Source organism: Gopherus evgoodei, unplaced genomic scaffold (genome assembly GCF_007399415.2).
Source record: "Gopherus evgoodei ecotype Sinaloan lineage unplaced genomic scaffold, rGopEvg1_v1.p scaffold_78_arrow_ctg1, whole genome shotgun sequence".
Classification (NCBI taxonomy): Eukaryota; Metazoa; Chordata; order Testudines; family Testudinidae; genus Gopherus; species Gopherus evgoodei.
Window position 1 is genome coordinate 314433 of NW_022060099.1, and position 27243 is coordinate 341675.

Genomic DNA, 27243 nt, shown 5'->3' on the forward strand with positions numbered 1-27243 from the left:
CCCACTTCCTCATACCATGCCCCTTCTCCAACGCTCCATCTCCTCCCCATCCCACCCCCTTCCTTCCTCACTGGCCTCTTCCTCCTGCCCCATGCTTCGCCTGTCCGATGCCCCTTCCCCACTGCCCCATCTCCTCCCCACTGCCTCTTCCCCCATCCCCCCTTCCCCTACACCCTTCTCTTTCCCATCCCATGCCTCATCCATCCCCACTGCCCCATCTCCTCCCCACCCTTCCTTCCCCACTGCCTCTTCCCCCCACCCCCACTTCCCCAGCCCCCCTACCTCCACATTCCCATCCCCTTCTCTTCTCCATCCCACCCCCTCCCCACCCCGCCCCACCCCAGCGCGGGCACTGACTGTTGCACAAAATGAAGGCTGGCCCCCGGGACACGGAAAGAGTAGGACTAGGACCCAGAGGGGGTGTCCAGTTGCAAAGTCCAGGTTGCTGAGCAGCAGCTTCTCTTTTCAGCCGGGCTGCGCAGCCCTGCGGTCACAGAAATGGGGAGAGGAGGGGGGCAGTGGCATGTGACCTTGCACCCCCATAGGGCCCCACAGAGCGGAAAAGGTGGTTCCTGCCTGGGAGGCAGGCCCTGCTTTGGAGGTGGCAGCGCCAGCCGCAGGGAAACGGGGGAGGAAGGGGGCTTCCATCTATGCTCCCAGAAATCAAACAGTGTGTTTACAGCTCGGCCTGTCTAAAGCATCCTCCTAAAGACGGGCTGCATGCCAGGATCCCGGGGGGAGAGTTTCCCGCCCTGTGCGTGCGCAGGCAGGATCATCGGAAAGGGCCCTTCGTGGGTTTAAACCCTGCGCAGCCCTGGGACTTCGCAGGGAACCGGAGCGAAAGCCAGGTAGAGAGGGAAAAGGTGAGAAAACATCAGTGCCACTACTGGGGGCAGCCGGCAAGCGAAACTCTCCCCTCTTCTTCCAGCTCCTCCAGCGTGCAGTGGGCTGAAGGCTTCAGACCCGCCCCAGCTGGGACAATTTTCCCTTTCTCCCTTTCACTGTCACAGCAATGAGCCAAGAAGCCAGAGAAGAAACAGAAAACCTTCTGGCTGGAATTCCTGCCCCCGTCACACGACGTTGTCACTGAGCATTCAGACACAGGCTGGTCCCGAATGGCAGGGGGATGCAATAGGTGTGTTCGCCAGGGACAGCGGGGGATGGTTTTAACAGTTCCGACAACTTCATTAGTTCACCCTCTCACAGCCTGCCTTTCCCCGGGCAACGAGGAGCAGGAGCGCCGGACTGCTCCCTAGACGTGGGGGAATCACTGGCGACTGTCCCCATTCTGCCCCCATTCCCCCTACACCCGTGCCCCACTTGCTCCTCTCCGTTTCCCATCCCCACATCACTCACTCTTAAGGCAGGAAAAAAGTCCTGGGGTTACAGCCCTTTGGTCCCTCTATTCAGGTGCCCCTGGCAATGCCCCGCTAATAGGGAAGGGAGGGGAGATGAAGCAGGAAATTCCCACAGTTGTTGGGGCTTGGGGCTGATGTTTGACAGCTGTGTCAGGGCAAAACTGTTATCCAACACTGAACAAAGCAGAGCACCATGCCGGTGGCGTTCTGACAACCAAGGGAAAGAGCTGTTAATACCTCCTCAGCTTCGGCGGCCATGAGTCAGGGCCAGTGGCTCCCTCCGAAACGGAGGTTTGCTGTCAGTTTGCTAACGAGAGAGGAAAAGGAGGGATCTGTGAGGAGATTTTCTGTCAAGATTTGGGGAACAAACCGGGACCACTGGGGGGGACTTTGTACCCAACTTAGTGACCAGCTCAGGGCCGGATTCTTAGCTTGTGGCCCTAGTGTCAATCTGGTATCTGATCTGGGCCAGGATTCTGATCTCAGTGACCTCTGGTAGGTAGGTGAGATTTTTCCTTTCCTCCAATTGTCTCTCTCCCCCCACCCCCGTCTAGGGGCAACGCTGATACCCCCTGTGATATTCGACAGCCTTATTGCCCCCAAACTGAGACCATTTTACCTTGTGTCCCCTTCAGGTGCTGAAAAACACAAACAGCCGGAGAATCTGAGCTGAGCCCCGAGGTCTAGGAACCGGAAATCCAGGCTCTCCTGAGAAAAATTGGATGACCTTTGGCCATTTGTAGGCATAGCCTTGTCCACCCGCCTCCGGTGAAAACTGGAACACCCTGGGAGTTCTGCCTCACCAAACGGAGCCTGGTCTTCAGCATGAACTTGGCCCTTTGCAGGACGAGATTTTCTTCTTTCCCAACAGGGTATGCGAAATGAGCAAAGCAGGAGCGTCCCTGACCTGTTGAGTGTCGCCAACGTCCTAAGAGTTCAGGTGCAAGACTGGAAGCCCAGGGGGAAATGACCAATGAGCTGAGAACGTGTTGGACCTCAGGCTGCAAGGGGCTCAAAGACGAGCCCTCGGGTATACACGACAAAGCCCAGATGTTGATCCAGGGCAGAGGAACATTTCAAGCTGGAGATGGGAAAATGAGATCTACGTGTATTACAGCAACGGGTGCCCCGGGATGACATGAAAGAGCCAACCGTGGAGGTTCATCTGGCCCAGCTGCGCTCCCACGCAGAACGGCTCCGTGTGGAGAACCTGCTGAGAGTGCAGAGCCGACTGCAGGCCGTGGAGAAGACGACCCAGCTGCTGAAACAATGCTCAAATGGCTGTTAAAATTGGTTGGAGACCACTGCCCCTACAAGAACAAAAGCTATCCCAGATTACGAGACCATTAGAAACAATCAGCCTGGAGGGGTTATACAGGGTGTCTCTTGTCAGACACACACAAGTGGTTTAAAAATCACCATTTCCCCCCAATGAAATCTATGCTGGGTTTTGTAATTCACTTTCTGGCTTCTGAGTCTTAACCTTGACCCTCTGACTGGGGTCCTGGGGGGGCCACTCAGAGGGCGCGAGCAGGGCAAACGGCAAAGACTGCGAAGAGGATCTCCTAAACTGGGTGTCACGGAAGTCACCTGGGCCGATGCTCGGAACTGCTCCCCCACAAGGCCAGTCAGGGACTTTGGGAGCCTATCCTCTCCCTTGGAGCAGACTTGTTCAGGGCAAGAAGCTCCCACGGCTTCACCTCCTGGGTCTCTCCTTGGAGCATTCAGCACCCTCTGCCCCTCCGTGCGCTTCCCACAGCGAGCCTGCCCCAGCGGGGTCCTGGGGGGTCCACAGGGTTCTGCACCCCCACTTCGCAGTCAGACGTGACTCTCAGCCAGCCAGTAACACAGAGGTTTATTCGATGACAGGAACAGGGTCTAAAACAGAGCTTGTAGATACAGCGAACAGGACCCCTCGGCCGGGTCCATTCTGGGGGGCAGTGAGCCAGACCCCCACGTCTGCACTTCACTCCTCGACCCCAGCCAGCTCCAGACTAACAACCCCTCCAGCCCCTCCTCTCTGCTCAGCTCCTTTCCCGGGCCCTGAGGTCACCTGACGTCTCCAACACCTTCAGCTGGTACCTTTGCAGGGGAGGGGCCCAGGCCATCAGTTGCCAGGATACAGAGTGTCAGGCATTTAGGTGCACTGGCCCTTTGCTCTGCCAGATACTGAAGAACTGCCTATGGGGACACTGAGGCACCAACACAGTATTCAGAGCAAACATTACGAACATTCCCAGTCTCGTTCACATGGGGGGTTTATTAGGGACACCAGGCAGCAACAAAAACAGCTTCTACAACACCTTCCTGGTTACCCAGATGCCAAAACCGCAGTTCCCTTGGCTTAGGGCTGGTTTCGGTGCCTTCTTGCTGGGTTTGTCACTGGCTGTCTTCATGGCTCCAGGCTTCCTGCCACGGTTCTGCAGAGGGATCTGAATGCCATAAGCAATGCAGAGAAGAAGAGTTTTGAAGTTTCATCCCTTTGGGGAAAAACAATCCAGGTTGGTGTGACCTGGTTCAAAAAGTTTAAGATGAGAGGGGACTTGAAAGGATCTAAATATGACAGGGAGAAAGACCTCACGGGGAACTGATGGGCGTGACACTGTGACTGCCACAAGTAGGCCTTATGGCAGGACCTGAGGTCTCTTCCAAGCCTAATCTTCTAGGAGTCTATGTTCTAGATCGCTCAGGAGCCCTGGTAAGCTGGGCACATGAAGAAACTGTCATTGTTTTAGGATCAGTTTTCTCTGCAATGCTCTTGTCCTGGATAAATAGTATTTTGCATCATGAAAGCCACCTGGCCACTGGATATCCCTGTAATTGTCCCCAATGATAACAGAACTCCGCCCACAATTTCAACTCCACCCACCACCCAAGCGCCACCCTGAAGTCTCTCATAAAAGATCGTGCAGATTTTAGAATAAGCTAATCCCCCTTTCTTGACTGCTTGGAACAACAGCAAAATAGTTAACAATCAAACCATATAAATAGTCGCCATTAGGTTTCAGAGTTAACATCCTCCTGAAGTGAATCGGGGTAGCTCACAGCCTTCAGACATGTTACTGCAGGCTGCCTGCTGAGTCAGACAGATGTCACAGCCTCAGTGATACAGGTCTGAATTTTTCATCGTCACCACGAAGGCCAGAGATGAAGTGTTTTAAATGAAAGCTAAGAGTTGGGTTTGTGTGAGTGTGTGCTAAGCCATGTGAATTCTGAGTTCGCCTCAGCAGTGTGTATCTTGTTATCTGTGGATGGTTGTGTATATGTTGCATAGTTGATGTGTGTGTGTGTGTGTTGATCTGTGTCTCTGTTGCATGTGTGATTGTGTAGATGTGTCATCTGTGTGCATTTTGTATATGTTTTCATTGTGTCTGTTGAAATTTTGTGTGGGTGCATGGGGGGTAATTTGTATTGGCTTTGTGAGTGAGCGACGTGTGTTGATCTGTGTCTGCTGCATGCCAGCAAGTTGGTCTGTGTGATTTTTGAGTACTTGGCTGGCTGGCTGGCTGGCTGGCTGGCTGTGTGTGTGTGTGTGTGTGTGTGTGTGTGTCTTAAACACCCAATACACACACCCTCTCACATCCCACCTCCCTCCCTCAGGTAGCTTTGAGGTGGGCTCCCAGCCCGTTTGGCTCGGGGAACCCCCAGCTCCGATTACGGTAACCGGAGTCAGCGCCTGTGTTATTCAGAGCTATAAATAAGGGTCTGGCAGCTTGACATTTGGAGAGAAAGTGAAAGCATCGGTTGTTGTGAAGCAGGGGACAGAAGCTGGGACAATTCCCCCCCAGACGCTTCCCCAAACCTGGCAGGTAGGTCACATTCCTTTTTCTTTCCTCATCGTGTCTGCCCCGGCTGTCCGAGCTCAGCTCTGCCATGGTCCCCGTGTCCCTTCATCCCCGTGTCCCCTTGAGAACAGGCTAACTCGTTCTGTGGCCTGAATTACCCCTTGCACTCTGAGCCCCGTGGGAGCCGGGAACACAAAGCCTATGGACGAGAGGAGCCATTTTGCCATCCTGTCCCACCGCTCGGGGGCCTCGGGGCATAGCCACGTTCAGCATCACCTCAAGACAGCTCTGAACGTTCAACGTGTTTCTGCCCCTCTTTCCGTGTTGTCGCCACGAACAGGCCTCAGCTGGAGGGAGGGACCAGGAGCAGGGAGTTCCTATTGCAGGCGCATGTCTTTGCTTCTCCGTGAGCCTTACACTTAGTTTGAGGAGTTGTGTGAGGGGTAAGAGTCTGGCTGAAGGGCTGTACCAGCTGTAGGACGAGCTAAATTAAGACCCCGGGCCTGTTCCGGCCGCCCGTTGGGCCCCAGTCCCATTCTGGCTGCCCGCAGGATTGCCAACCCTCCGGATTGTCCTACAGACTCTAATGAAAGATGCAACAGAGAGTTCTGTGGCATCTTTAAGACTAACAGATGTATTGATATTAGTCTTAAAGGTGGTCTTAATTAGATGTATTAGTCTTAAAGGTGCCACAGGATCTCTGTTGCTTTTTACAGATCCAGACTAACATGGCTACCCCTCTGATACTTAATGAAAGATGATGTCACGTGATGAAACCTCCAGGAATATGTCCAACCAAAACCGGCAACCCTACGTTGGACATAGGCTCTGGGACAGATCTTTAAAGGCCCTTAGGCATCAGAGTCCAAGTGAGTGGCCTGTTTAGTAACTCAGGGGGTGGGAGAAGCAAAGGACTTTGGACTCGGTGGCGAGTCAGTCACCGCGGAGGAGGCATGAGATGGGGAGAGCACAGGGAAGCTGGGAAGGATGGGGAGGAGGAGTCTAAATTCAGGGCCCTTCTCAGAACCATGTTCCCTTATGTTCCAGCTGGAAACACCAGTCCCAGGACGGAAGAGCACTTGGGGATGGAGGGACACGGCCCCTTTGCTGGGACCCTGCGTCCAGAGACAGAGGAGACAGACCATTCCTCACACAGACCCAGCAGGCGGCTCCAGGAGCTTGAATTACAGGTGGGAGGCTCAGACGGGCTGTGGTGAGGGGGATTTGGGCACCGGGAACATCAGCAGTTGGGGACGCTCGGTGGCCATGAGAACCCCTGGGGTGAAGTTGGCGAGTGTCACGTGCTACCGAGATGGCTTCAGTTGAGGTGCAGAGGAGGCGCGGAAGATTGTGGTTACGTGTGAGGAAGGATCATCCTGTGCTTAGCCAGCCAGGCAGGGAATCGAATCCTGGATAGTCCCACACACAGCTTTGCTGGTGCCCCTCAAACCCGACCTATGGCCTCAGCTAGCCCAGCCCTGCCCCTCCCAGCTCTGCCGGTGCCCCTCACTCCCAACCCGCAGCCCCTGCCAGCCCAGCCCTGGCCTCCCCCCACCCACAGCTGTGCCCATATGTTGTGGGGATTCCCTATATGGAAGAGCTCCACCTAGCAAGCACCCACGATTACAAATCATGCTTAACTCACCGGGTCCAAGTTTTGTGACATTCACCGACCTCACTGCCCTCAAACTGAGACCCTTGTCCCTTGCGTTGTCTCCAGGTCTAAGGAATTGCAACAGAGCGTGAGCTGGGCCGTGAGGAACCGGGGAAACCAGAATGAACTTGGGGCTGAGAAGCTGCGTGAGGCTGATCTTTCACTTCCTGTGGGGAACCTGGAACATCCTGGCTCCCTGCATCCGAACTCAGATTTGGCCGGTATTCCTGTCCTTCACCAGGGGTTTGAAGGATGTGGTCAAGGGGGTCTGGAGACTGCTGTTGAGCCAAACACATCAGAAATTGGTGCTGTTACTGCTGCCTACAGCAATAGGGCTCGCGGTACTTTTCTTTCCCCATGGGACAGTGAATTATGAAGCTGGAGAACCAGAACCGTTAAGTGTCATCGACCTCCTAAGAGCACAGGGCAGACTGGAAGCCCAGGGGAAAATGACTGAGGACCTGAGAGCCTGCATGGACCTCACCCTGCAGGAATTCATGAGAGAACCCCCAAGCATACAGGACAACGCCCAGATGCTGATCCAGTGCAGAGGAACCGCGCTGGAATTTAAATCCGGAGATGGGAACATGAGATCTACGTATATTACCTCAACGAGGAACCCCGGTATGACGTGAAAGAGCCAACCATGGACGTGTATCTATCCCGGCTGCGCTCCCACCCGGACCAGCTGAGTGTTGAGAACCTGCTGAAGGTGCAGAACCGGCTGGAGGCCGGGGGAAAGATGACTGAGGTGCTGAGACAATGCTTTGATCTCACCCTGGAGAGATTCCCCAAGGAGCCGGTGTGCCTGCAGCACAACGCCCGGCTGGTGATCAGCACCGTGGGAACGAGGATGGTCTTCCTCTCTGGAAAAGGGGAGAATGAAATCAACGTGTATCCCGACCACACAGGGCTCGTTCAGTACGTGGTCAAAGTGCCAGGATGGTGGGCCTGGGTAGCCAGGAATAAGGTGTTCATAGTTCTTGTTACAATCCCAGTCTTCATTTGCCAAATGATGATCTATCAGAAAATTAGGCAACGTCCTTAAACAACACTTGGCTTTAGAACATTACGTCCACCAACCACTGAATCCTCCGTCTCCAACCAGACAAATTTAGTGCTGCCAACTCTTGTGATTTAATCACAACTGTCACAATAGAAGGAGTTTTCCTGCCATTTATCAGCGAGCTGAGAATCTCAGCTTCCCTTCAAAGTACAAAGTAAGTTTCTAGCTCTTACGGTAGCTGAGAAAGCCATGGGAATGAGACGACTAGTGGCTCAATACTTAGAAATGGAATAAACAGAATCCAGCACAAATACAAAACGGGGAATGCCTGGCTAGGGGGAAGTATTTCAGAAAAGGATCTGGGTGTTATAGTGGATCACACATTGAATACGAGCCAACGACGTGATGTAGGTGCAAAAAACCCCTAATATTCTGGGGTGTATTAACAGGAGCGTCCAATGTAAGACACAGGAGATCATAGCCCTGCTGGGCACTGACAAGGTCTCAGCTGGAGTCCTGTGTCCAGTTCTGGGCACCGCACTAAAAGAAAGATGTGGATCAACTGGACAGAGTCCAGAGGAGAGCCACAAAAGTGACAGAAGGTTTGGAAAACCCGAGCTAGTGAAGCAAATGCCAAGAGGTCTGTTGATTTCAGGAGGTGCTGTAACAGCTCCAAATGCATATCACAAAAACATATACACATTATTCCCAAGGGCTAGTCATCTGGGGCCTGTACGCGACAAAATTCCTTGCCGTAGAAGCAATGGCCAGTTGTGCACCAAAAATCCAACACACCCTCTTCCGTTCTGAGCATGGTAATTATGTATTGGCCAAGCGACAGGTGATGATTTTGGGACATACCTAGTTTCGTGCAATCCACAGCTCCACACACGTGTTCCATTTGCTCTTTCGTACTGTTCCAGCTACTTTGCATGTACAATTAAAGGAAATAAACCTTTACTTGAAAGAAACAAAAGAAACCTATACTGGGCAGAAAAGCGAAACCTGAAAGAGCGTAAGTGAAAAGGACGGATTGATGCTACAAGGATGTGGATATAGACCGATATGAAGAGAATGTGAGATGTAGGTATGAAGACACAAAGAAGCATAAATGAATAATATGGAGGGTGCAATAAATGAGAGATAATGAAAGCCTGATACAGACAGAGAGGAAGAGAACAGCAGTGATCAGATAGATTGGTGTGGAGACGCTGTGATAGACTGATATGAAAAGAGAGTGAGAGATTAGATACGTACGGAGAGAGGGACAATTTAAGAGATAGAGGGAGTCAGATATATAAAGATACAAAGAGAGTGTGACAGACAGAGCAGAGCATAGATACATGAGTACATATAAGGATGGTGTAAGTGACCAGGGCGTAGTCGGTCTGGCCTAGTGGTCACAACTGGGCTGAGGTCTCCCCACATGGACGGGAGTCACCAGGGCAGAGGTGGAAGAATTGCAAGGCCAGGTCCCATAAACAAGAGTCAGAGTGAGGCCGGCTACCAGGTTAGAATCCAGGGGGAAGAATTAGGGTCAAGTCAGGCTGGAGCTAGAGACCAAAGGTCAGGAGATGAGGCAAAGCCCAGCAGGCCACAAGCTGTGCGGTTGCTCAAACCACTTCCTGGGCTTAATCCTGTCGTTAAGTAGGGGCCCTTGGCCAATCAGTGACCTGCTGTCACTCTGGGTCTCGTGGGCGGTACTTCCTGCAGTGCCTACTGTGCACACTGCTCCCTAACTGTGCTGTTACAGGGGCTCCTGATGGCAGTGTGGGACTATCAGCCTCCCCAAGCTCTGCAGATGTGGGTTCTGGTCCCTAAAAATGGAAGGAACTGGGAAAGCTGGGTACATGAGAATAGCTTAGGTTGTCTCTTTCCTCCATAAAAATTATTCCAGACCAACATAGGATGTAAAGCGGAATAACTACTCTAGAGTAATTCTGTCTGGGGATACTTATTCTGGAATAAGTCTCGTTTGTGTTTAATTTGTCCACTTTTCAAACTGGAACAGGACACGCTTATTCCCGAAAGCATCTGCCTATGGAGATATTCCAGAATAGGCAAATTGGATGCATATGTGTGAGGATGGATAGATGGGAGCGGATGGGTAGATAGTCAGGCATGCATGGAGATGGAGAGATTTCTATAGAGCATTAACAAACTTAGACAAAGACAAGACAACGCCTAATGCACCAATAACAGAAAGTGGGTGGATTATTTTGCTGCTCATTTTCTGAATTGTTAATACTAATGGTGAGATTATAAGCTTTAAGGGAAATGGCTAATGAATCGAACAACACAATCTTCCCTGCTGATCCCAATAGCCTGAATACTGAGTCGCGAGCAGTCTTACGTGCTTCAGAAATTCATCCCGCTTCTCCGCTGTTCGCAGAGTCAAGGAGATCGGCAAACTGCTTAAAAATGCAGCTGTTGATTCTTCGCAATGTTGCTGGTCTCTGACGCAGAGCCAGCGAGTTATCACCAAGTACTGGTGGGGTTTGGGAACCACAGTTTGGTAGGAGCTGTCAATCCAAGCAAGGAAGGAACCAGCCCCCGTCCCCCAATTAATAGAATAAGTGTGACACTTTAAATGAGGGCTCAGAGAAGAACAATAACACCCTCGTGCTAGGGGCAGCACCCACCAGCAAACTCCCAACCCACAGCCTGAGAGAAACCAGGAGGCTGTAACAATGAGACCCTGCTTTCTGGCGGTATGTTACGGGGAGTGCCTGTCCCCTTCTTAGCTGTGTCTGGTTAGTGAACAGGGCTGTCTGGTCTTAATGGGCAGACTTCGCCGTTATCTGGGGCGGGGTCCTGGAACCAGGACTCCTGGGTTCTATCTCCAGCTCTAGGAGGGGAGAGGGGTCTAGTGGTTAGAACCAGGGAGCTGGCCAAGGGAAGCCCTGACCAACCAGATGGCCTTTCTCTCTCTGTCTGCAACATAACTTTTGAAAACTGCCTCCGATCCACTCCCAAATCCCAGGGAACATTCTGGGCATGGAGGGCAGGACCCTGTTGATTCTGGTGAAAATCGGAGAACGGGAAAAGCCTGGATTTCCACTAAAATGAGGCCCACGGCGCACCCCGCTAGCGGTGCCCGAAGAGGGAGGTCTTTGGCACCCTCTGCTGCTGTCAGCACAAATCGCTCACTAGATTTTGTGACCTTTGGGTGGGCTAGGTTGGTGGGGGTTTCAACCTTTTTTCATTTGCAGACCCCTAAAAAATCCCAAATGGAAGTGCAGACACCTCTGGAAACCTTAGGCAGAGTCTGCTGGCCCCCAGGGATCTGCGGGCCACAGGTTACCACTAGGTTGGAGCTTACGCTGCCCTTCTCCTTGTCCCTAAAAACGCCTCCCATGGAAAAACACCTGGGGACCCAGAATTCAGTCACTGAGGGTTTTGAGCAAGGATCGCGCAGGGTCAGCCTCCCCGCATTCAAATCCAGACAAAGAACAAAAGGAAAGAACTTAATTCTTAAGTACTAACTTTATAAAGTCTTGTAATGAGAAAGAAACATAATAATCACTTAATTTTTCTACAACGTAATATGGCCACTTTATAATCCACCTACATTATTGTCACTGTTCTACATGAATGTAAATAAAGAAACCAAATTGAATCTAGCCAGGTCAGTCCCCACAGAAACACAGAGAGAAGAAATTCAGGGTTCCCAGACCTTAGGTGGAGTTTACCTGAATCTCCGTCTTTGCTCACCAAAATCTATACTCTCGGCTGAGTCAAAAGCAAGGAAACATCATCTTCCCTCCTCTTCCTTGTAGAAATTTCCACCTGGAATCCAGACAGAGGCTTCCGCATCCTCTGCTGAAATCAGTTCACTAGTCAGCCCACCACACAGTTTAAGAAGATAGATTCAAAAAGCCTTGTTACTCGAAAAATGCAAAACCGAGGCCAGCAAAATCTCGACGACTGTTTCCCCCTCATCACGCTGAACGAAGAGACGAGTTCGTGACTCAAACTGGCTCATAGGATTTCGCTACCATAGTTTGCTATTTCACAACATTCAAAGCATCAAATTAAAATAAGAGAAATGAATTTTCCCTCCCACTTGCCCCTTTCTGTAACAAACACCGCCAGGGATTCCTTGGTGGAGAGTGAACACTAGCACTGACCTGCTGCAAAAATGCTTCAGAGCCGGGGGGAAACCCAGCCTGATTTCTCCTCCCGTGACTCGGTTTCTCCCGACCCAGCCCAGGGCACGTGGCCTTTTGCAAAGAAGCCACCCTGACGACTCGCCCTCCGTGGACTCTGACTCTGGCTACAGTGACCCCATAAATGACCACCCCCGACTCCAGACACATCTGGGGGTCGAGGAGCCCACCTCCAGCCAAGCTCCCCCAAGCTTGTCACCTGGTCTTCCCCACTCTGGGCAAGCCCCCCCCAATCCAGCTCCCTCGCCCCCACCTCTGCTGCCAAGCCCCCATCTGCCCACTCCAGCTGCCCCCCACCCCCCAGCCAAGCCCCCCAGCCAGTCCCCTCCCCCCAATTCTGGTCAACCCCTCCCCCAGCCAGACCCCTTACCCCATCCCCTCTCCAGCCAAACTTCCCTCCCCCCCAAGCCAGGCCCCTCTGGCCCCCACTTTGGCCAAGCCCCCAGCCAGACCCAAATAAGGCCCCCAAATAGGAGAGACTCGCGCCATCTCTGTCTGGGCCCGGGTAAGAATTTTCAGCTCTTCATTGCTTCCCCGGCATCTCATAGGCTCGGTTCCTTCTTGGATAGGTCGCTGTGGCGTCTGGTTGCTCAGAGGCCCGGTTGCCGTGGCATCTGGTTGCTCAGCGGCCCGGTCGCCATGGCATCTGGTTGCTCAGAGGCCCGGTCGCCGTGGCGCCTGGTTGCTCAGCGGCCCGGTCGCCGTGGCGCCTGGTTGCTCAGCGGCCCGGTCGCCGTGGCGCCTGGTTGCTCAGCGGCCCGGTCGCCGTGGCGCCTGGTTGCTCAGCGGCCCGGTCGCCGTGGCGCCTGGTTGCTCAGAGGCCCGGTCGCCGTGGCGCCTGGTTGCTCAGAGGCCCGGTCGCCGTGGCGCCTGGTTGCTCAGCGGCCCGGTCGCCGTGGCGCCTGGTTGCTCAGCGGCCCGGTCGCCGTGGTGCCAGGATCTGTTGATAACTGGGATGTTTAACACACACACACACCTGCCCTTGCACATCCCCTCTCAGAAGCTGAGGGGACCCTGAGGGGGGAACCCATTAAAAAGGGAGCAGAGGAGGAAGGAAGGAGACAGGAAGCCCGCAGTGAGGACCACTCGCTTCTTGTGAGCACCTACCACCGTATCCTCCATCAGCATCTCTAGCCCGGCCTCTGAGCTCCATCCTCAGCCCCCGGTGGGGCTGGCTCTTGAAGGATCCATGCTCTGGGGTGGAGCAGCATCCCTGGGGCTTCCTCCCTGGCAAGCCTCGGCTGACCCCAGCTCTCCCACCAAGCCACTGCTTCAGTTCGTCCCTATTTTGGGGTGTCCATGTCCAACCTAGGCTGATTCTCTTCTGGGTCTTCAGCTCCCTCTCCAGGCTCATTTAAACCCCCCTTCTCATCCAGCAGCTGGTACGGGGGGACCGTGGCCCGACCAGTGCTCTGGGTCCCAACCCGGGGACCCTACAAACAGCCACCACCTGCTGGGTCCCTTTTATCTCTTGCTGCTGCTGCTCCTGTTCCCTGGGGCACTTCCCCGCGATCCCAGCACCTTCACTCTTAGCTTGGGGCTGAAGTCCTGCTTGAGTCCCTGCAGCCAGCCAGGGGCACACTCCTTGCTCCTCTGGCTCCGGCCAGCAACTGAAACGTCCCTCGTTAGCAGCTCCTTTTATATGAGCCTGCTGGATTCTGATTGGCTGCTCCCTGCAGCCTCTCTCTGATTGGCTGCTCCCCGCAGCTGCTCTAGGCCGCCTGGAGGACTCAATTCTACTGCTCTTTTCCTGGCATGTGGTGCGGTAGGACCTCCGAGCCTAATACACCCCGTCACAAAGCTCTTGCATTTTTTTTGCCATTAACAAAAAGCAAGAAAGGGCATGCCCCTGATTTATTTTCTTTCTTGATAGCCAATTTTTAACCATGAATCTTCAAAATCTGGGCTACCATAAGGACAACCCACTCCCCACCCCACACTCTCAAGAAATGAAAGTCATGAAAGCTCTGATCAGTAGAGAGTTATTGTGGTTTTTATTAAGCAAGTTGTTATAAGTGCAGAATAATTTTAAGAAGTAACAATCTGACGGGAAAAAGGGCTGGTATCATATTTGTAGGACAATTTTATTGTTAAAATTCTCCCATCATCAGCACACGTCATTGTTTCAAAGTCATATAAACCATGGTGCAGTTGCATAGGCAGCTAGATAAGATGTTTTCAAAATCATCCACACACTTTTCATTTCCTCTTAGCCTCCTGCAAACCAAGCAGAGCATGACAATATTCAGCAGATAATCTATTTCAAAGCTAAGTGGGTGTAAATATACGTACACATGCCAGTACAAGGATTTCAATAATAGGTAAATGGGTGCATAGAGTCAAAGCTGCAAGCAATTCTCTCAAAGATTTTAACAGGGCTAGCGTGGCTTAATTGTGTTTTCCTAACATGAGTCATTAAGAAGCATCCAGCGGCTTGGATGTTTCATGTTATGCTCCACCCTAAAAGCTGTCTTTGCCTCACTAAGATGGGATGTTAAAAGAATCTTAAAGCTGATCTTGAAGAATGTGCTCAGTAATCAGCTAGTTAAAACATCCAGCTGCAGCTCTGTCTGTCTGTCCAACCAGCTCCATCTGTCTATGCATCACTACGCGGGGATGTTGGTTCACCTAAACTTCTTATGGCAAGGTAAAAACTATCACCTTTGACATCACTAGGGGCTGGTCTACACTGGGGGGGATCGATCTAAGATACGCAACTTCAGCTACGTGAATAGCGTAACTGAAGTCAAAGTATCTTAGATCGATTTACCTCTCGTCCTCACGGTGCGGGATCGACGTCCGCGGCTCCCCCTGTCGACTTTGCTACTGCCATTTGGGTTGGTGGAATTCCAGAGTCGACGGGAGCTAGTTCGGGGATAGATATATCACATCTAGATGAGACGCGATATATCGATCCCCGAGAAATCGATCACTACCCGCCGATACGGCGGGTAGTCTAGACATACCCAAAGAGTTTACATTAAAATTGCTATTCGGGTGTAAAAACACACTTTTTTCCAGTGAAAGCTCGTAACAGAAGGTAATTAACTTGGGTTCGTTCAACATGAGTGAATAACACACCTCTTTCTTCTACTTGAATAATGGGTAACTCACTTTAACAACTGAAAATGTGTCAATCTCAAAATTCATTTTTGGTTTTCAGGCAAAGGTGACTGAAAAAACAAAACAAAATCTTGGACCAACCCGAATCATGGAGCTAATGTAGACCTGTCCTCTTTTAGATGTAGAGGTCACAATTTCATTCTGCACTGCATCACACTATGGTGACCAAAAACAAATGGAAAATGAAAACTGAAAGAAAGTGTGTTTGTGTGTGTTTTTAAGTTCATGTACAATTAATTTCCTACAAATTCCTCAAAAAAAAAAGTTTTGGGAAAAATCTTTTGGATTCTGTGAAAAAAATATTTGTCGAGGTTAGAAAAAAAGTTTCTCTATAAAAAACGTCAACCATCTCTACACGTGGAGCTGGAGGATGTGAAGGAATCCTTGGAAAAGTGTTGGTTTCTCCTTTAGTCCCAGTCTTGCCAAGCCCAAGTGATCAAAAATCACGAATCAGGACCCAGAAAGCATGAGACTGGCTTAAAAATGGTGAGATTTTAAACAACAACAACAACAACAACACGTTTCATCCAGCTCATTTACTGCCTGGTTTTGCAATTTTCAGTGTCACTTTTCTGGCTTTTCCACGCAACCTCCATTTTTAAAAAAATGAAAGCTGAGATTCTCCGGAAATCCCTTGACTCTTGGAGCTGGGGGCTTTGAGCATAACACAAAATATGGCGATGAAATGGAGAAAGTTGGCGACACTAGATCCAGCTAAGATACTCTCAGGTTGAATCCTGCTCTGAAGGGCAAAGCCTCTTGGCAAATTCCAATTTTCTTTTCTTTTCCTCCTCACTTTCTTGGCGGGCGGTTGGTTTTGGGCATTTTGACGTCATGCGTGAATTCCCCGTTCATGGAGAAGACGGTGATTGTAATCTCCCCTTTCCCAGACTTGAACATCATCCTGCCTCTGGTGGTATCGAGCAACATCAGCGCATTCTCCTGAACACGCTTAGGTGCCTCCTCCAAGGCTTCCAGAGCATATTCCAAGCAGCCCCTCAGCTCCTGCGTCATCACCCAAAGGACTCCAACGTGTTGCGAGCCCTCACTACACTCGAGACGCTCAGAGGTGCAGGGCGGGTGCCGAGTCGTGCCAGGTAAACCTCCCCTGTGGGCTCCTTGACGGTGTAGACCGGTTTCCCATCACTGTAGGACACGCTGATCTCACATTCGCCCTTCCCAGAGATGAACGGCAGATTTCTCCTGCTGCAATGGATCACCAGCTTCGCGTTCTCCTGCACGCACGCGGGCTCCTTCCGGAAGCCCCAGATGGCGCAGTCAAAGCAGGTTTTCAGACTCTTGGGTGTCTCCTCCCATAAATCCAGGCTCCTCCGGGCTCCTTCCAGGTTTGCGAGGCTCAGGACCCTCAGGCCAGCTGATATCCTCCCTAGAAAGATATTCAAGCTATGCGAGGTGACATTATAGCTGGGTTTCCCAGAGCCCTGTTTATACGAGACATTAATTTCGCATACTCCTCGGCCGGACACAAACACCAGCGATTTCCCGTTCCAGTGGAGCGTCATCTTGGCGTTGTTCTTCACGCAGTCGGGCTCCTTGGCGAAATGCTCCTCCGCACACTGGAAGATCTTGTCAAGCGATTCGCTCATCATGTCGCTGGACTCCATTTCCCTCCTCACCTCCCGCAGGCTACCAGTGCTCAGCTGATGGGTCTTGCCCAACTGAGAACCCATGTTGGCCCCGTCTTAATTGACTCAGACTCTGGCTCACTAACCGAGGGGATCCCACCTTGCTGCAGCTGGGCCTGAAAACAAAAACAAAATCAACCCGTCATGGAACAATTCACTTATGGCCAAGTGATGTTGCAAGACTTGCAAAGCTACTTCCCAGAGAACGAGTTGAGTTTGAATTCCTGCCACTTCAGAGTTTACTGAAGAACCCAGAGCTGCAGGAGACAGATTTCGGTTATATGTTCTGGGGAGGGAAATCGTCCCTGCTCACGACAGCTCAGAAATGGAGCACTAGGGTGAGCGTGTTAACAAGAATGGAGCTGGCAGTGGCAGAGCTGGGAGGGGCACCTTGAGCTGGGATAGCAGGAGGGCTGCCGTTCTGGATTGAGGGGCACCAGCAGAGATGTGGGGTGGAAGTCGAGGGCTCAGGTGGGGCTACAGGCCAAAACCTTTAACCATAGGGAATTGCAACGCAGTTAAAAAGAATAGAAACGATATTTCTCTTGTCCTTAAGGAGGCTGAGTCTCCCCTTGCCTCACATGGTCGTTATTCCGGTGTCAATATGAGTTTTCACCAGATCAGGATTCTCCACTTGCTCTTGAGAGCTGATACCTAATTTGCACAGGCTTTGTGCGAGTGTCAATAACACAAGGTGGCAGGAAACAATTACCCAAAGTTGGAGGACAGCAGCTGGGACACGGGCATGCATGATCATTACGAATGGCCCGTGGGAATATACAGTTTACCTCTTTCCATCCTGAGAACTGACTATTCATTCCTACCCTTTGCTTCCTGTCTTTGAACCAGTTACTGACCCAGGAGAGGACCTTCCCTCTTGTCCCATGACTGCTCACATGATACGAGCACCCATCATGAGCGGGGGTTGTTCGCTGCCTGGGGATTGCAAGCTCAGTGTGGACGTGCGCTTTGCTTCTTCAGCAACCGAGGGAAGGGGAAGTGAACCCTAGTAGCAAGGGTGCTGGGTGCTGGTCTTTCGTAAGCACTGGAGTGCAACGCACGTTTATTTCAGACCAAAGAGACCAGCAGGGAAAACAGAATTCATGGAGTCAGGAGAGGCACACGCATGTCAGCTTTGCCTGGAAGATCGGCTCACATCCCATCCGCTTCCCAGATACAAGGGAATCCAGCTCTGTAATACCCTGGGTGCACGTTTCTTAGGTGGTGATCCTGGATCTTTAAAACTTTGCCATCAACTTCTGGGTCAGGACAACAGAGGCAAAGCCTGCAGCTGTATCTCCACTGCTTCGATGAGCAGTACCTCCCCCCCCCACACCACAACACACCTTAAAGGATCCAAGAGTCCCACACCTGCCTACCACAAAACCTGCGGTACCTCGGCCAGGGCATGCAATGCCGCAACCACCAGACAATCACCGCACTCCCGAGTGAACTCACAGAGGGTAAAAGACAAAAACAACATCACCAGGGGGTGAACGCTCTTCACAAAGCGATCGATTCACCTGTGATCTCTTCGTCACCCCCAAAGCCATGGGAGGTGTTTGAGAACTCCCTTTTGGGGGAGGCGAGTCTCTCTAGCCCTGCTCCTCCCACCCAAGCCCCCCCTCCACCAGAGCCTGGAGGCCCCACCCTCATGGCCGGAGGAGCCCTGGCCAAACCGCCCTGACCCCCGGGTCGCCAGACGACCCCAAGCACCGCCCTAAACCAAGGCCACCCACTGGCTTGAGTCACCCTGGCCTGCCGGCCAGCCCAAACCACCAGCCATCTGAGCCCCAAGCTCTCGGCTGCCGGCCCAAGCCGAGCCCCCGCTGGCTTCGGGGGAGAGGGGGAGCATGAGTGGGGCCACGACCTGGGTTAGGGGAGGTTTAAGCCTGCCCTGGCCTGTGATACCCACCGCCCGTGATTGAAGAAACGCCCTCACAACACGGATGCTTAACCAGCTTTGTAAGAAGTTCAGAGTCTCTGGTTCCCATCTCCAGACCCGGAGCAGGGCTCGGTGTGGCTCGAAAGTGCTTGTTTCTCTCCCCCACAGAGCTTGGTCCAATACAAGATATTACCTCACCTACCTTGTCTCTTCGGCTCCCTGCTGTAGAAGACGGTTCTTCACTTCAAGCTCTCGGGGTACATCAGCCTCGCTCTGGAGGTTACCGACTGGATCCCTGCCATCGACCAAGACAGCAGCTGTTAGCTTCGAGGATTTGGCGCCCTGATTTGACGTTTTAAGGAGGGAATCATCAATGACCATACATTTTGCAAGACGTATATGCCTGTTCCACCGGGAAACGCACCTCAGGTCAGCTGGAAGCAGAATCGAGAAGGAAAGACAAAGACCGAGAAAGCAAGAAATCTCACTACTCACCCAGCCGGGGACGATCCGAAGAGACGAGACACGCTCTGCGCTTTCCCTCTCTTCCCAGAATCACAGACAGCGGAGAAGATTTAGCTGCACCCAGAACACAGGACGTTTACTTTTAGTTTCCGAATGATGCACACATTTGTACACTGCTGGCTGCAGCGATTTTGTCTCTTGAGGTTTTACGGCCAGGAGAGAGGAAAAGAAAAGCCAGTTCCTGAAATGTCCGTGGGCTCAGGGATGAACTCTGACGTTGCTGTAACTCCAGAGCAGGGCTTCTCACAACACATTTTTTGGTGGCCTCTGGGGGAGGCATCAGGGCCACGGGCAACAGGGGGTTGAATGGAGATGGGGGGGGAGGCAGCGGGGCCAGGGGGAAGGGTGGAGGTGTGGGGGAGGCAGGAGGGTCAGGGGGATGGATGGAGGTGTGGGGAGGCAGCGGGGCCAGGGGTGACAGGTGGATGGATGGAGGTGTGGGGGAAGCAGTGGGGCCAGGGGCGATGTGGGGATGGATGGAGGTGTGAGGGAGGCAGTGGGGCCAGGGGTGACAGGTGGATGGATGGAGGTGTGGGGGAAGCAGTGGGGCCAGGGGCGATGTGGGGATGGATGGAGGTGTGAGGGAGGCAGTGGGGCCAGGGGTGACAGGTGGATGGATGGAGGTGTGGGGGAAGCAGTGGGGCCAGGGGCGATGTGGGGATGGATGGAGGTGTGGGGGAGGCAGGCGGGTCAGGGATATGGATGGAGGTGTGGGGGAGGCAGTGGGGCCAGGGGCGATGTGGGGATGGATGGAGGTGTGAGGGAGGCAGTGGGGCCAGGGGTGACAGGGGGGATGGATGGAGGTGTGGGGGAGGCAGGAGGGTCAGGGGGATGGATGGAGGTGTGGGGGAGGCAGTGGGGCCAGGGGTGACGGGGGGATGGATGGAGGTGTGGGGCAGGCAGTGCGGCCAGGGGTGACAGGAGGATGGATGGAGGTGTGGGGGAGGCAGTGGGGCCAGGGGTGACAGGGGGATGGATGGAGGTCTGAGGGAGGCAGTGGAGCCAGGGGAGATAGGGGGATGGATGGAGGTGTGGGGGAAGCAGTGGGGCCAGGGGTGACAGGGGGATGGATGGAGGTGTGGGGGAAGCAGTGGGGCCAGGGGTGACAGGGGGATGGATGGAGGTGTGGGGGAGGCAGTGGGGCCAGGGGCGACAGGGGGATGGATGGAGATCTGGGGCAGGCAGCGGGGTCAGGGTTGATGGGGTGGGGGAGTCAGAAGAAGCAGAAGGGAGCTTGAGCCAGAAGCCCCACGGCCAGGAGACAGGACCCAGGGCCAGAGCCCGAACCCCCACGGCCAGGAGACAGGACCCAGGGCCAGAGCCCGAAGCCCCACAGCCAGGAGACAGGACCCAGGGCCAGAGCCTGAAGCCCCACGGCCAGGAGACAGGACCCAGGGCCAGAGCCTGAAGCCCCACGGCCAGGAGACAGGACCCAGGGCCAGAGCCCGAAGCCCCACAGCCAGGAGACAGGACCCAGGGCCAGAGCCTGAAGCCACACGGCCAGGAGACAGGACCCAGGGCCAGAGCCCGAAGCCCCACGGCCAGGAGACAGGACCCAGGGCCAGAGCCCGAAGCCCCGCGGCCAGGAGACAGGACCCAGGGCCAGAGCCCGAAGCCCCACGGCCAGGAGACAGGACCCAGGGCCAGAGCCCGAAGCCCCACAGCCAGGAGACAGGACCCAGGGCCAGAGCCTGAAGCCCCACGGCCAGGAGACAGGACCCAGGGCCAGAGCCCGAAGCCCCACGGCCAGGAGACAGGACCCAGGGCCAGAGCCCGAAGCCCTGCGGCCAGGAGACAGGACCCAGGGCCAGAGCCCGAAGCCCCACGGCCAGGAGACAGGACCCAGGGCCAGAGCCTGAAGCCCCACGGCCAGGAGACAGGACCCAGGGCCAGAGCCTGAAGCCCCACAGCCAGGAGACAGGACCCAGGGCCAGAGCCTGAAGCCCCACAGCCAGGAGACAGGACCCATGGCCAGAGCCTGAAGCCCTGCGGCCAGGGCCTGAAACCATCACTTTGCCCAGGTTTGCCAGGCTCAGCACCAAGATCCCGCTGGGCGACGTCTCTGCTGGGGAAGCTGCATTCAATAGTGGGGCACCCCCTGGATGTAGGAGACCTCGATGTTGTTCTTGCCCTGGCCCGAGAAGAACACCAGCTCCTGCCCCTCGCAGTGGATCACCAGCCGGGTCTTCTCCTGTAGGTAGCCGACCTCCCGGCTGAACGTCAGCAGCGCGTGGTCCAGACACTCCTGCGTGGGGCGAGAAAGGCCACCCAGAGACGCCAACTGATCCGCACCTTGGCGATGTTCTCCACGCTCAGCACCTCCGGGCGGGTGGAAATCGAGGCACAGGGATCCATTGGTCCCTCGCACTGGTTCCAGGTGCTGCTGGCTGATGGGAATGGATGGAAACTTGGTAACAAACTCACAAGCTCTGAAAGTGGGAGAGGAAACAGGTCATGGGGTCTGAGATCTCCCTTTGAGGCACAGCTGAGATGAGTGTGTGGAGGACTCAGCCTCGTTGGGGGAATGGAGCTGGTGGAAAATGAATCGTTGGGTCTGATTTCACCCGTAATTCCACTGGAGCAATTCCACTGGCTTCTGGATTTACACCAGAGTCACTGAGATCCAAATCTGGTCCTGAGCTGTATCCCTAGGACGCCTGGGTTCTAACCCAGCTTTGGAAGGGCAGTGGGGCCTGGTGGGTTAGGGCAGGGGGCTGGGAGCCAGGACTCCTGGACTGGGTTAGCACTTGGCTACACCCAGGGCCGGTGCAAGGAAGTTTTGCGCCCTGGGTGAAACTGCCACCTTGCACCCCCCAAGCCCTGTGGCAGCTCCGCCCTGAGGTGCCCCCTCCCGTAGCAGCACCCCCGTTCCCTGAGGTGCCCCCTCCCATAGCAGCTCCCCCCTTCGCTGAGGTGCCCCCCCGTGGCAGCTCCCCCCCCCAGCTCACCTCTGCTCCAGAAGCCCTGCTGTCGGCCGTCGCGGGAATCGTGCCACGTGCGCTAAGCGAAGCTGCGGAGCTCTGCCCGGCCCCCGGCGCCCCCGCCGGCAATGAGAAGAATCGCGTGGGACGGAGAGGCTGCTGCGCTGGGAGGGAGAGGGAATCTGAGCCGCCGGCAACCCAGGGGTCCCCGTGGACTCCGCTTCCACCTCTCGCCCCGGTGGAGTTCCAGAGCCGACGGCCAAGCGATTGGGGACTGATTTTATCCCGTCTACACTAGACGTGAGAAATGGCTCCCGATGGATAGATCACTACCCGCCCATCCGGCGGGTAATGTAGACGTACCCTTAGGTAGACTCCACACCTCCCAGCAGGGACTCCCCTGTCCTCACCCCTCCTTCCGCTCACGGCTGTCTGGCATCCAGCAACTTCAGTCCAGTTCAGGGCGGCCCCCAGGGTAAGAACAGAAAAGAGAACAATGTTTCCCCGCCCCGCATTCAAATGTCCGTGTTGGATTAAACCTGATAGCAAAACCATCTAATACACAGGTCAGGGAAAGAGTCTCTGTCCACCCTGGCATAATGCTGAACATTATCCCGCCGTACAAGGCTTGGTTTAAAGTCAGAAAACCGGCAGAACTGGGGGAGGGGAGGGCTGGGCTAGCAGGGGCTGCGGGTTGGGAGTGAGGGGCACCGGCAGAGCTGGGCTAGCAGGGGCTGCTGGTCGGGAGTGAGGGGCACCGGCAGGGCTGGGCTAGCAGGGGCTGCGGGTTGGGAGTGAGGGGCACCGGCAGAGCTGGGCTAGCAGGGGCTGCGGGTCGGGAGTGAGGGGCACCGGCAGGGCTGGGCTAGCAGGGGCTGCGGGTCGGGAGTGAGGGACACCGGCAGGGCTGGGGTAGCAGGGGCTGCGGTTCGGGAGTGAGGGGCACCGGCAGGGCTGGGGTAGCAGGGGCTGCGGTTCGGGAGTGAGGGGCACCGGCAGGGCTGGGGTAGCAGGGGCTGCAGGTCGGAAGTGAGGGGCACCGGCAGGGCTGGGCTAGCAGGGGCTGCGGGTCGGGAGTGAGGGGCACCGGCAGGGCTGGGCTGGCAGGGGGCTGCGGGTCGGGAGTGAGGGGCATCGGCAGGGCTGGGGGAGCCCAGGGTATAACCTGCACAATCCCACGTTAAGGTTAATACACGGAACGATGCAGTTAAAATATCAGCGTCCAGATATTTTGGTCCATCCCCTGTAACAAGTTCAGAACAGGAATGAGTGTCGCTTGTGACCCGACCCCAGCCGAAGCCGATCACTTGGGCAAACCCAGCGGGGTCTGCGGGCTCCTGGGCAGAGGGGCTGCGTTCATGTACCGTAAATACAGCCTGGGCCTGAAGCTTTCCCCCTCCCCGGCTCCCTGTCCCGGGAAAGCTCGTTCACCCCCGTCAGCCGGGCTCTGGTCCCGCCGTTCAGGGCCTTTGGCTCTCAAACTTTTGAGGGGCTGCGGTTTGTGGGGAATTTGAAAGCCCACGGGGGGTCGTTTTCCAGATCAGATCAAAACTGGATTAGGAAAAAAGCCAGATCTCCTGTGAATGGAAAATCGCAGGGGAGCCAGATGGAGCTGGAGTCTGGGACATCCCCCCCCGGGAAAGGGGGCAGGGCCCCCTGGGCAGGTGGCGATGAGGAGAAGACACAGATCACAAGGGGGAGAGGATGGACAGACCAGAACCAGCTGCCTCCTGCCCCCCCCCCCCATCTCTGGCTCCAGAGGAAGAAATGAAACTGAAACTAACAGGAGACGTGGCGGGGGGGCGGGAATTTTAATTCATCCTGCAGCAGAGCCAGAGCCAGAGAACCAAGTTGTGCTGAGAGAACAGCAGACACTGGAAGTGCTGGGGTAGGAATATCACTGACCCCCCCCATCTCAGATCCACTGGTGCCCCTCACTCCCAACTGCAGCCCAGGCAGAGCTGGGGGGGCAGGGCTGGGCTAGCAGGGGCTGCGGGTCGGGAGTGAGGGGCACTGGCAGAGCTGGGGGGGCAGAGCTGGGCTGGCAGGGGCTGTGGGTCGGGAGTGAGGGGCACTGGCAGAGCTGAGGGGGCAGGGCTGGGCTAGCAGGGGGCTGTGGGGCAGATGTGAGGGGCACTGTCAGGGCTGGGAGGGGCAGGGCTGGGCTAGCAGGGGGCTGTGGGTCGGGAGTGAGGGGCACTGGCAGGGCTGAGGGGGCAGGGCTGGGCTGGCAGGGGGCTGTGGGTCGGGAGTGAGGGGCACTGGCAGAGCTGAGGGGGCAGGGCTGGGCTATCAGTGGGCTGTGGGGCAGATGTGAGGGGCACTGTCAGGGCTGGGAGGGGCAGGGCTGGGCTAGCAGGGGGCTGTGGGTCGGGAGTGAGGGGCACTGGCAGGGCTGGGCTGCGGGTCGGGAGTGAGGGGCACCGGCAGAGCTGAGGGGGCAGGGCTGGGCTAGCAGGGGGCTGTGGGTCGGGAGTGAGGGGCACCGGCAGGGCTGAGGGGGCAGGGCTGGGCTAGCAGGGGGCTGTGGGGCAGATGTGAGGGGCACTGTCAGGGCTGGGAGGGGCAGGGCTGGGCTAGCAGGGGGCTGCGGGTTGAGAGTGAGGGGCACCGTCAGGTCTGGGGGGCAGGGCTGGGCTAGCAGTGGGCTGTGGGGCAGGAGTGAGGGGCACCTGAGCTGATCCAGTCTCCTCCCCGTTCCTTAGGGCTCAGGCCGTGGCCAGGCCATGCTGAGTTGGTCGTCCAGACACTGAGTTGCATTGACCCCTCACCCAGCCAGCTGTGGGGCAGGGACTGGAGGTCCATGGCTCATCCACTGACCATCAGCTACAGCTGGGCCATTAACTGGCTCCTCCGGTGGCCCCTGGACTGGGTCAGGAGGCAGATGGGCCACCTGTTGCGAAAGTGTCTCATGGTGGCCTTGGCCATGATGCTGGTCTCCATCGTCCTTTGCATCCTTGCTCCCATGCTGCACCAGGAGACGCTGGGCATCTCCCTCCCGAGCGCCGGGGACCCCACGGCTCTGATGATCCGTCCGCCGAACCTCCCCAAGGGTATCCTCACCCTCCTCCGGGACGCCCTGCTCCACATCGCTGCCCTGCTGTCCTTCCGGGAGCCTCTGACCATCGCCAACCTCCTGAAGCACCGGGACCGGCTGCAGGGCCTGGACGAGGCGAGCAGCGAGCTCTGGGCCTGTCTCGATCGGGCCGTGGAGGAGTTCAGCAAGGAGCCACCAGCGGTCCAGGCAAACGCCCGGCTGAGCATCCAGTGTGCGGGGCGAGCACTGGAGTTCCTCTCCGGCCAGGGGGACTGCGAGATCTCGGTCTATCTCCTCCGCCACCGCGTCCGGTACAGCGTGGAGGTGCGGACGGCCGAGCTGTACCTGGCCAGGTTGGCCGTGCGCCCGGAGCCGCTGAGCGTGGACGAGCTGCTGATGGTGCGGCACCGGCTCCAGGCGTGGGGGGCGCTGACCGAGGAGCTCAGAGGCTGCCTGGATTTCGCGGTGCAGAAATTCACGGAGGAGCCGTTCTGCGTCCAAGACGACGCCAGGATGGTGGTGGACTGCGCTGGGCAGGCACTAAGGTTCTCCGCGGGGGCTGGGGGGAACCAGATCAACGTCTACGACGACCGGGACGGCCGCGTCCACTACCGCATCCGGGCATCGGGGCTGTGGGCCCGCACCGTGCGGTTCCTCAACGGCAACTAGCCCCACCACGCCCTGAACATCGGCCCCCTGTGGTGAAGGCCAGGGCCGGCTCTGGCTTTTTTGTCACCCCAAGCAAAAAAAAAGGGGAGGAGGGGGCTGCCGGAGTGGCAAAGCAGGGGAAAAAAACAAAACAAAAACAGCACGGCCAGAGTGGCAAAGCGGGGGTGGGGGGAGAAATCTGTTGGGAAAATACCACAGCAGGGCACAGATTATTCAACAAGTTCTTAGAAGATATTGGAGACAATTTTTTTATTCCAGAAGGTGGAGAAAGCTACTAGGGGAGAGGCTGTTCTAGATTTGATTATGACGAATAGGGAGGAACCGGTTGAGAATTTGAAAGTGGAAGGCAGCTGGAGTGAAAGTGATCAGGAAATGATCGACGGGGGCAGGTGAGCAAAGCCCACAGGTAAATGGGGAACATGAAGACCTGGGAGATGGGTCGGAAACAGGAGGGAGCACGGGCTATAATGGCAGAGAGGAAGGAGAGTCAGGGCAAAGCTGGGAGGCAAGATCAAACCAGTATCTTAGATGCCTATATACAAATGCGAGAAGTATGGGTAATAAGCAGGAAAAACTGGAAGTGCTAATAAATAAATACAACTATGACATTGTCGGCATTACTGAAACTTGGTGGGATAATACACACGACTGGAATGTTGGTGTGGATGGGTATAGTTTGCTCAGGAAGGATAGACAGGGGAAAAAGGGAGGAGGTGTTGCCTTATATATTAAAAATGTACACACTTGGACTGAGGTGGAGGTGGACATAGGAGATGGAAGTGTTGAGAGTCTCTGGGCTAGGATAAAAGGGGTAAAAAACACAGGTGATGTCGTGCTGGGAGTCTACTACAGGCCACCTAACCAAGTGGAAGAGGTGGATGAGGCTTTTTTTAAACAACTAACAAAATCATCCAAAGCCCAAGATTTGGTGGTGATGGGGGACTTCAACTATCCAGATATATGTTGGGAAAATAACACCGCAGGGTACAGATTATCCAATAAGTTCCTGTACTCCATTGCAGACAACTTTTTATTTCAGAAGGTTGAAAAAGCTACTAGGGGGGAAGCTGTTCTAGACTTGATTTTAACAAATAGGGAGGAGCTCGGTGAGAATTTGAAAGTAGAAGGAAGCTTGGGTAAAAGTGATCAGGAAATCATAGAGTTTGCAATTCTAAGGAAGGGTAGAAGGGAGTACAGCAAAATAGAGACAATGGATTTCAGGAAGGCGGATTTTGGTAAGCTCAGAGAGCTGATAGGCAAGGTCCCATGGGAATCAAGACTGAGGGGTAAAACAACTGAGGAGAGTTGGCAGTTTTTCAAAGGGACACTATTAAGGGCCCAAAAGCAAGTTATTCCGATGGGTAGGAAAAATAGAAAATGTGGCAAAAGACCACCTTGGCTTAACCACGAGATCTTGCGTGACCTACAAAATAAAAAGGAATTGTATAAAAAATGGAAACTAGGT

The 27243-nt window shown here is 54.9% G+C and overlaps 3 protein-coding genes across 5 annotated transcripts; 1 reads left to right on the forward strand and 2 right to left on the reverse strand.

Moving 5' to 3' along the window:
* Window positions 1-14764: 14764 nt before the first annotated feature.
* On the reverse strand, window positions 14765-21531 carry LOC115643928. Its single transcript, XM_030547936.1, has 4 exons — window positions 21444-21531; window positions 19122-19205; window positions 18829-18921; window positions 14765-16857 (listed from the first exon to the last, which is right to left on the reverse strand). Exon 4 carries the CDS (start codon window positions 16784-16786, stop codon window positions 16109-16111), a length of 678 nt encoding a protein of 225 aa, XP_030403796.1. The 5' UTR covers window positions 16787-16857; window positions 18829-18921; window positions 19122-19205; window positions 21444-21531; the 3' UTR covers window positions 14765-16108.
* Window positions 17057-25888, forward strand: LOC115643927. 2 transcript variants are annotated; one of them, XM_030547935.1, is made up of 2 exons: window positions 17057-17079; window positions 24778-25888. In XM_030547935.1, the coding sequence occupies exon 2, from the start codon at window positions 24876-24878 to the stop codon at window positions 25776-25778; it is 903 nt and encodes a 300-aa protein (XP_030403795.1). In that variant the 5' UTR covers window positions 17057-17079; window positions 24778-24875; the 3' UTR covers window positions 25779-25888. The 2 variants fall into 2 exon arrangements, with proteins under 2 accessions (XP_030403795.1, XP_030403794.1); XM_030547934.1 differs by lacking the exon at window positions 17057-17079 and adding an exon at window positions 23254-23960.
* LOC115643929 lies at window positions 20789-24970 on the reverse strand. Of its 2 annotated transcripts, XM_030547938.1 has the most exons (4): window positions 24893-24970; window positions 22436-22504; window positions 22100-22236; window positions 20789-21580 (listed from the first exon to the last, which is right to left on the reverse strand). In XM_030547938.1, the coding sequence occupies exons 1-4, from the start codon at window positions 24893-24895 to the stop codon at window positions 21232-21234; spliced, it is 558 nt and encodes a 185-aa protein (XP_030403798.1). In that variant the 5' UTR covers window positions 24896-24970; the 3' UTR covers window positions 20789-21231. The 2 variants fall into 2 exon arrangements, with proteins under 2 accessions (XP_030403798.1, XP_030403797.1); XM_030547937.1 differs by lacking the exon at window positions 24893-24970 and having other exon boundaries at window positions 22436-22751.
* Window positions 25889-27243: the final 1355 nt, after the last annotated feature.

Coding starts and splice junctions, on each gene's coding strand:
- LOC115643928 (XM_030547936.1), bottom strand. CDS start 16,786: ATGGGTTCTCAGTTGGGCAAGACCCATCAGCTGAGCACTGGTAGCCTG.
- LOC115643927 (XM_030547935.1), top strand. CDS start 24,876: ATGGCTCATCCACTGACCATCAGCTACAGCTGGGCCATTAACTGGCTC.
- LOC115643929 (XM_030547937.1), bottom strand. CDS start 22,627: ATGGTTTTGCTATCAGGTTTAATCCAACACGGACATTTGAATGCGGGG. Junction 22,237..22,435: donor GGTGTGGAGTCTACCTAAGG/GTACGTCTACAT, acceptor TCTCCCTCCCAG/CGCAGCAGCCTCTCCGTCCC. Junction 21,581..22,099: donor GCAGGGCTTCTGGAGCAGAG/GTGAGCTGGGGG, acceptor TCCCACTTTCAG/AGCTTGTGAGTTTGTTACCA.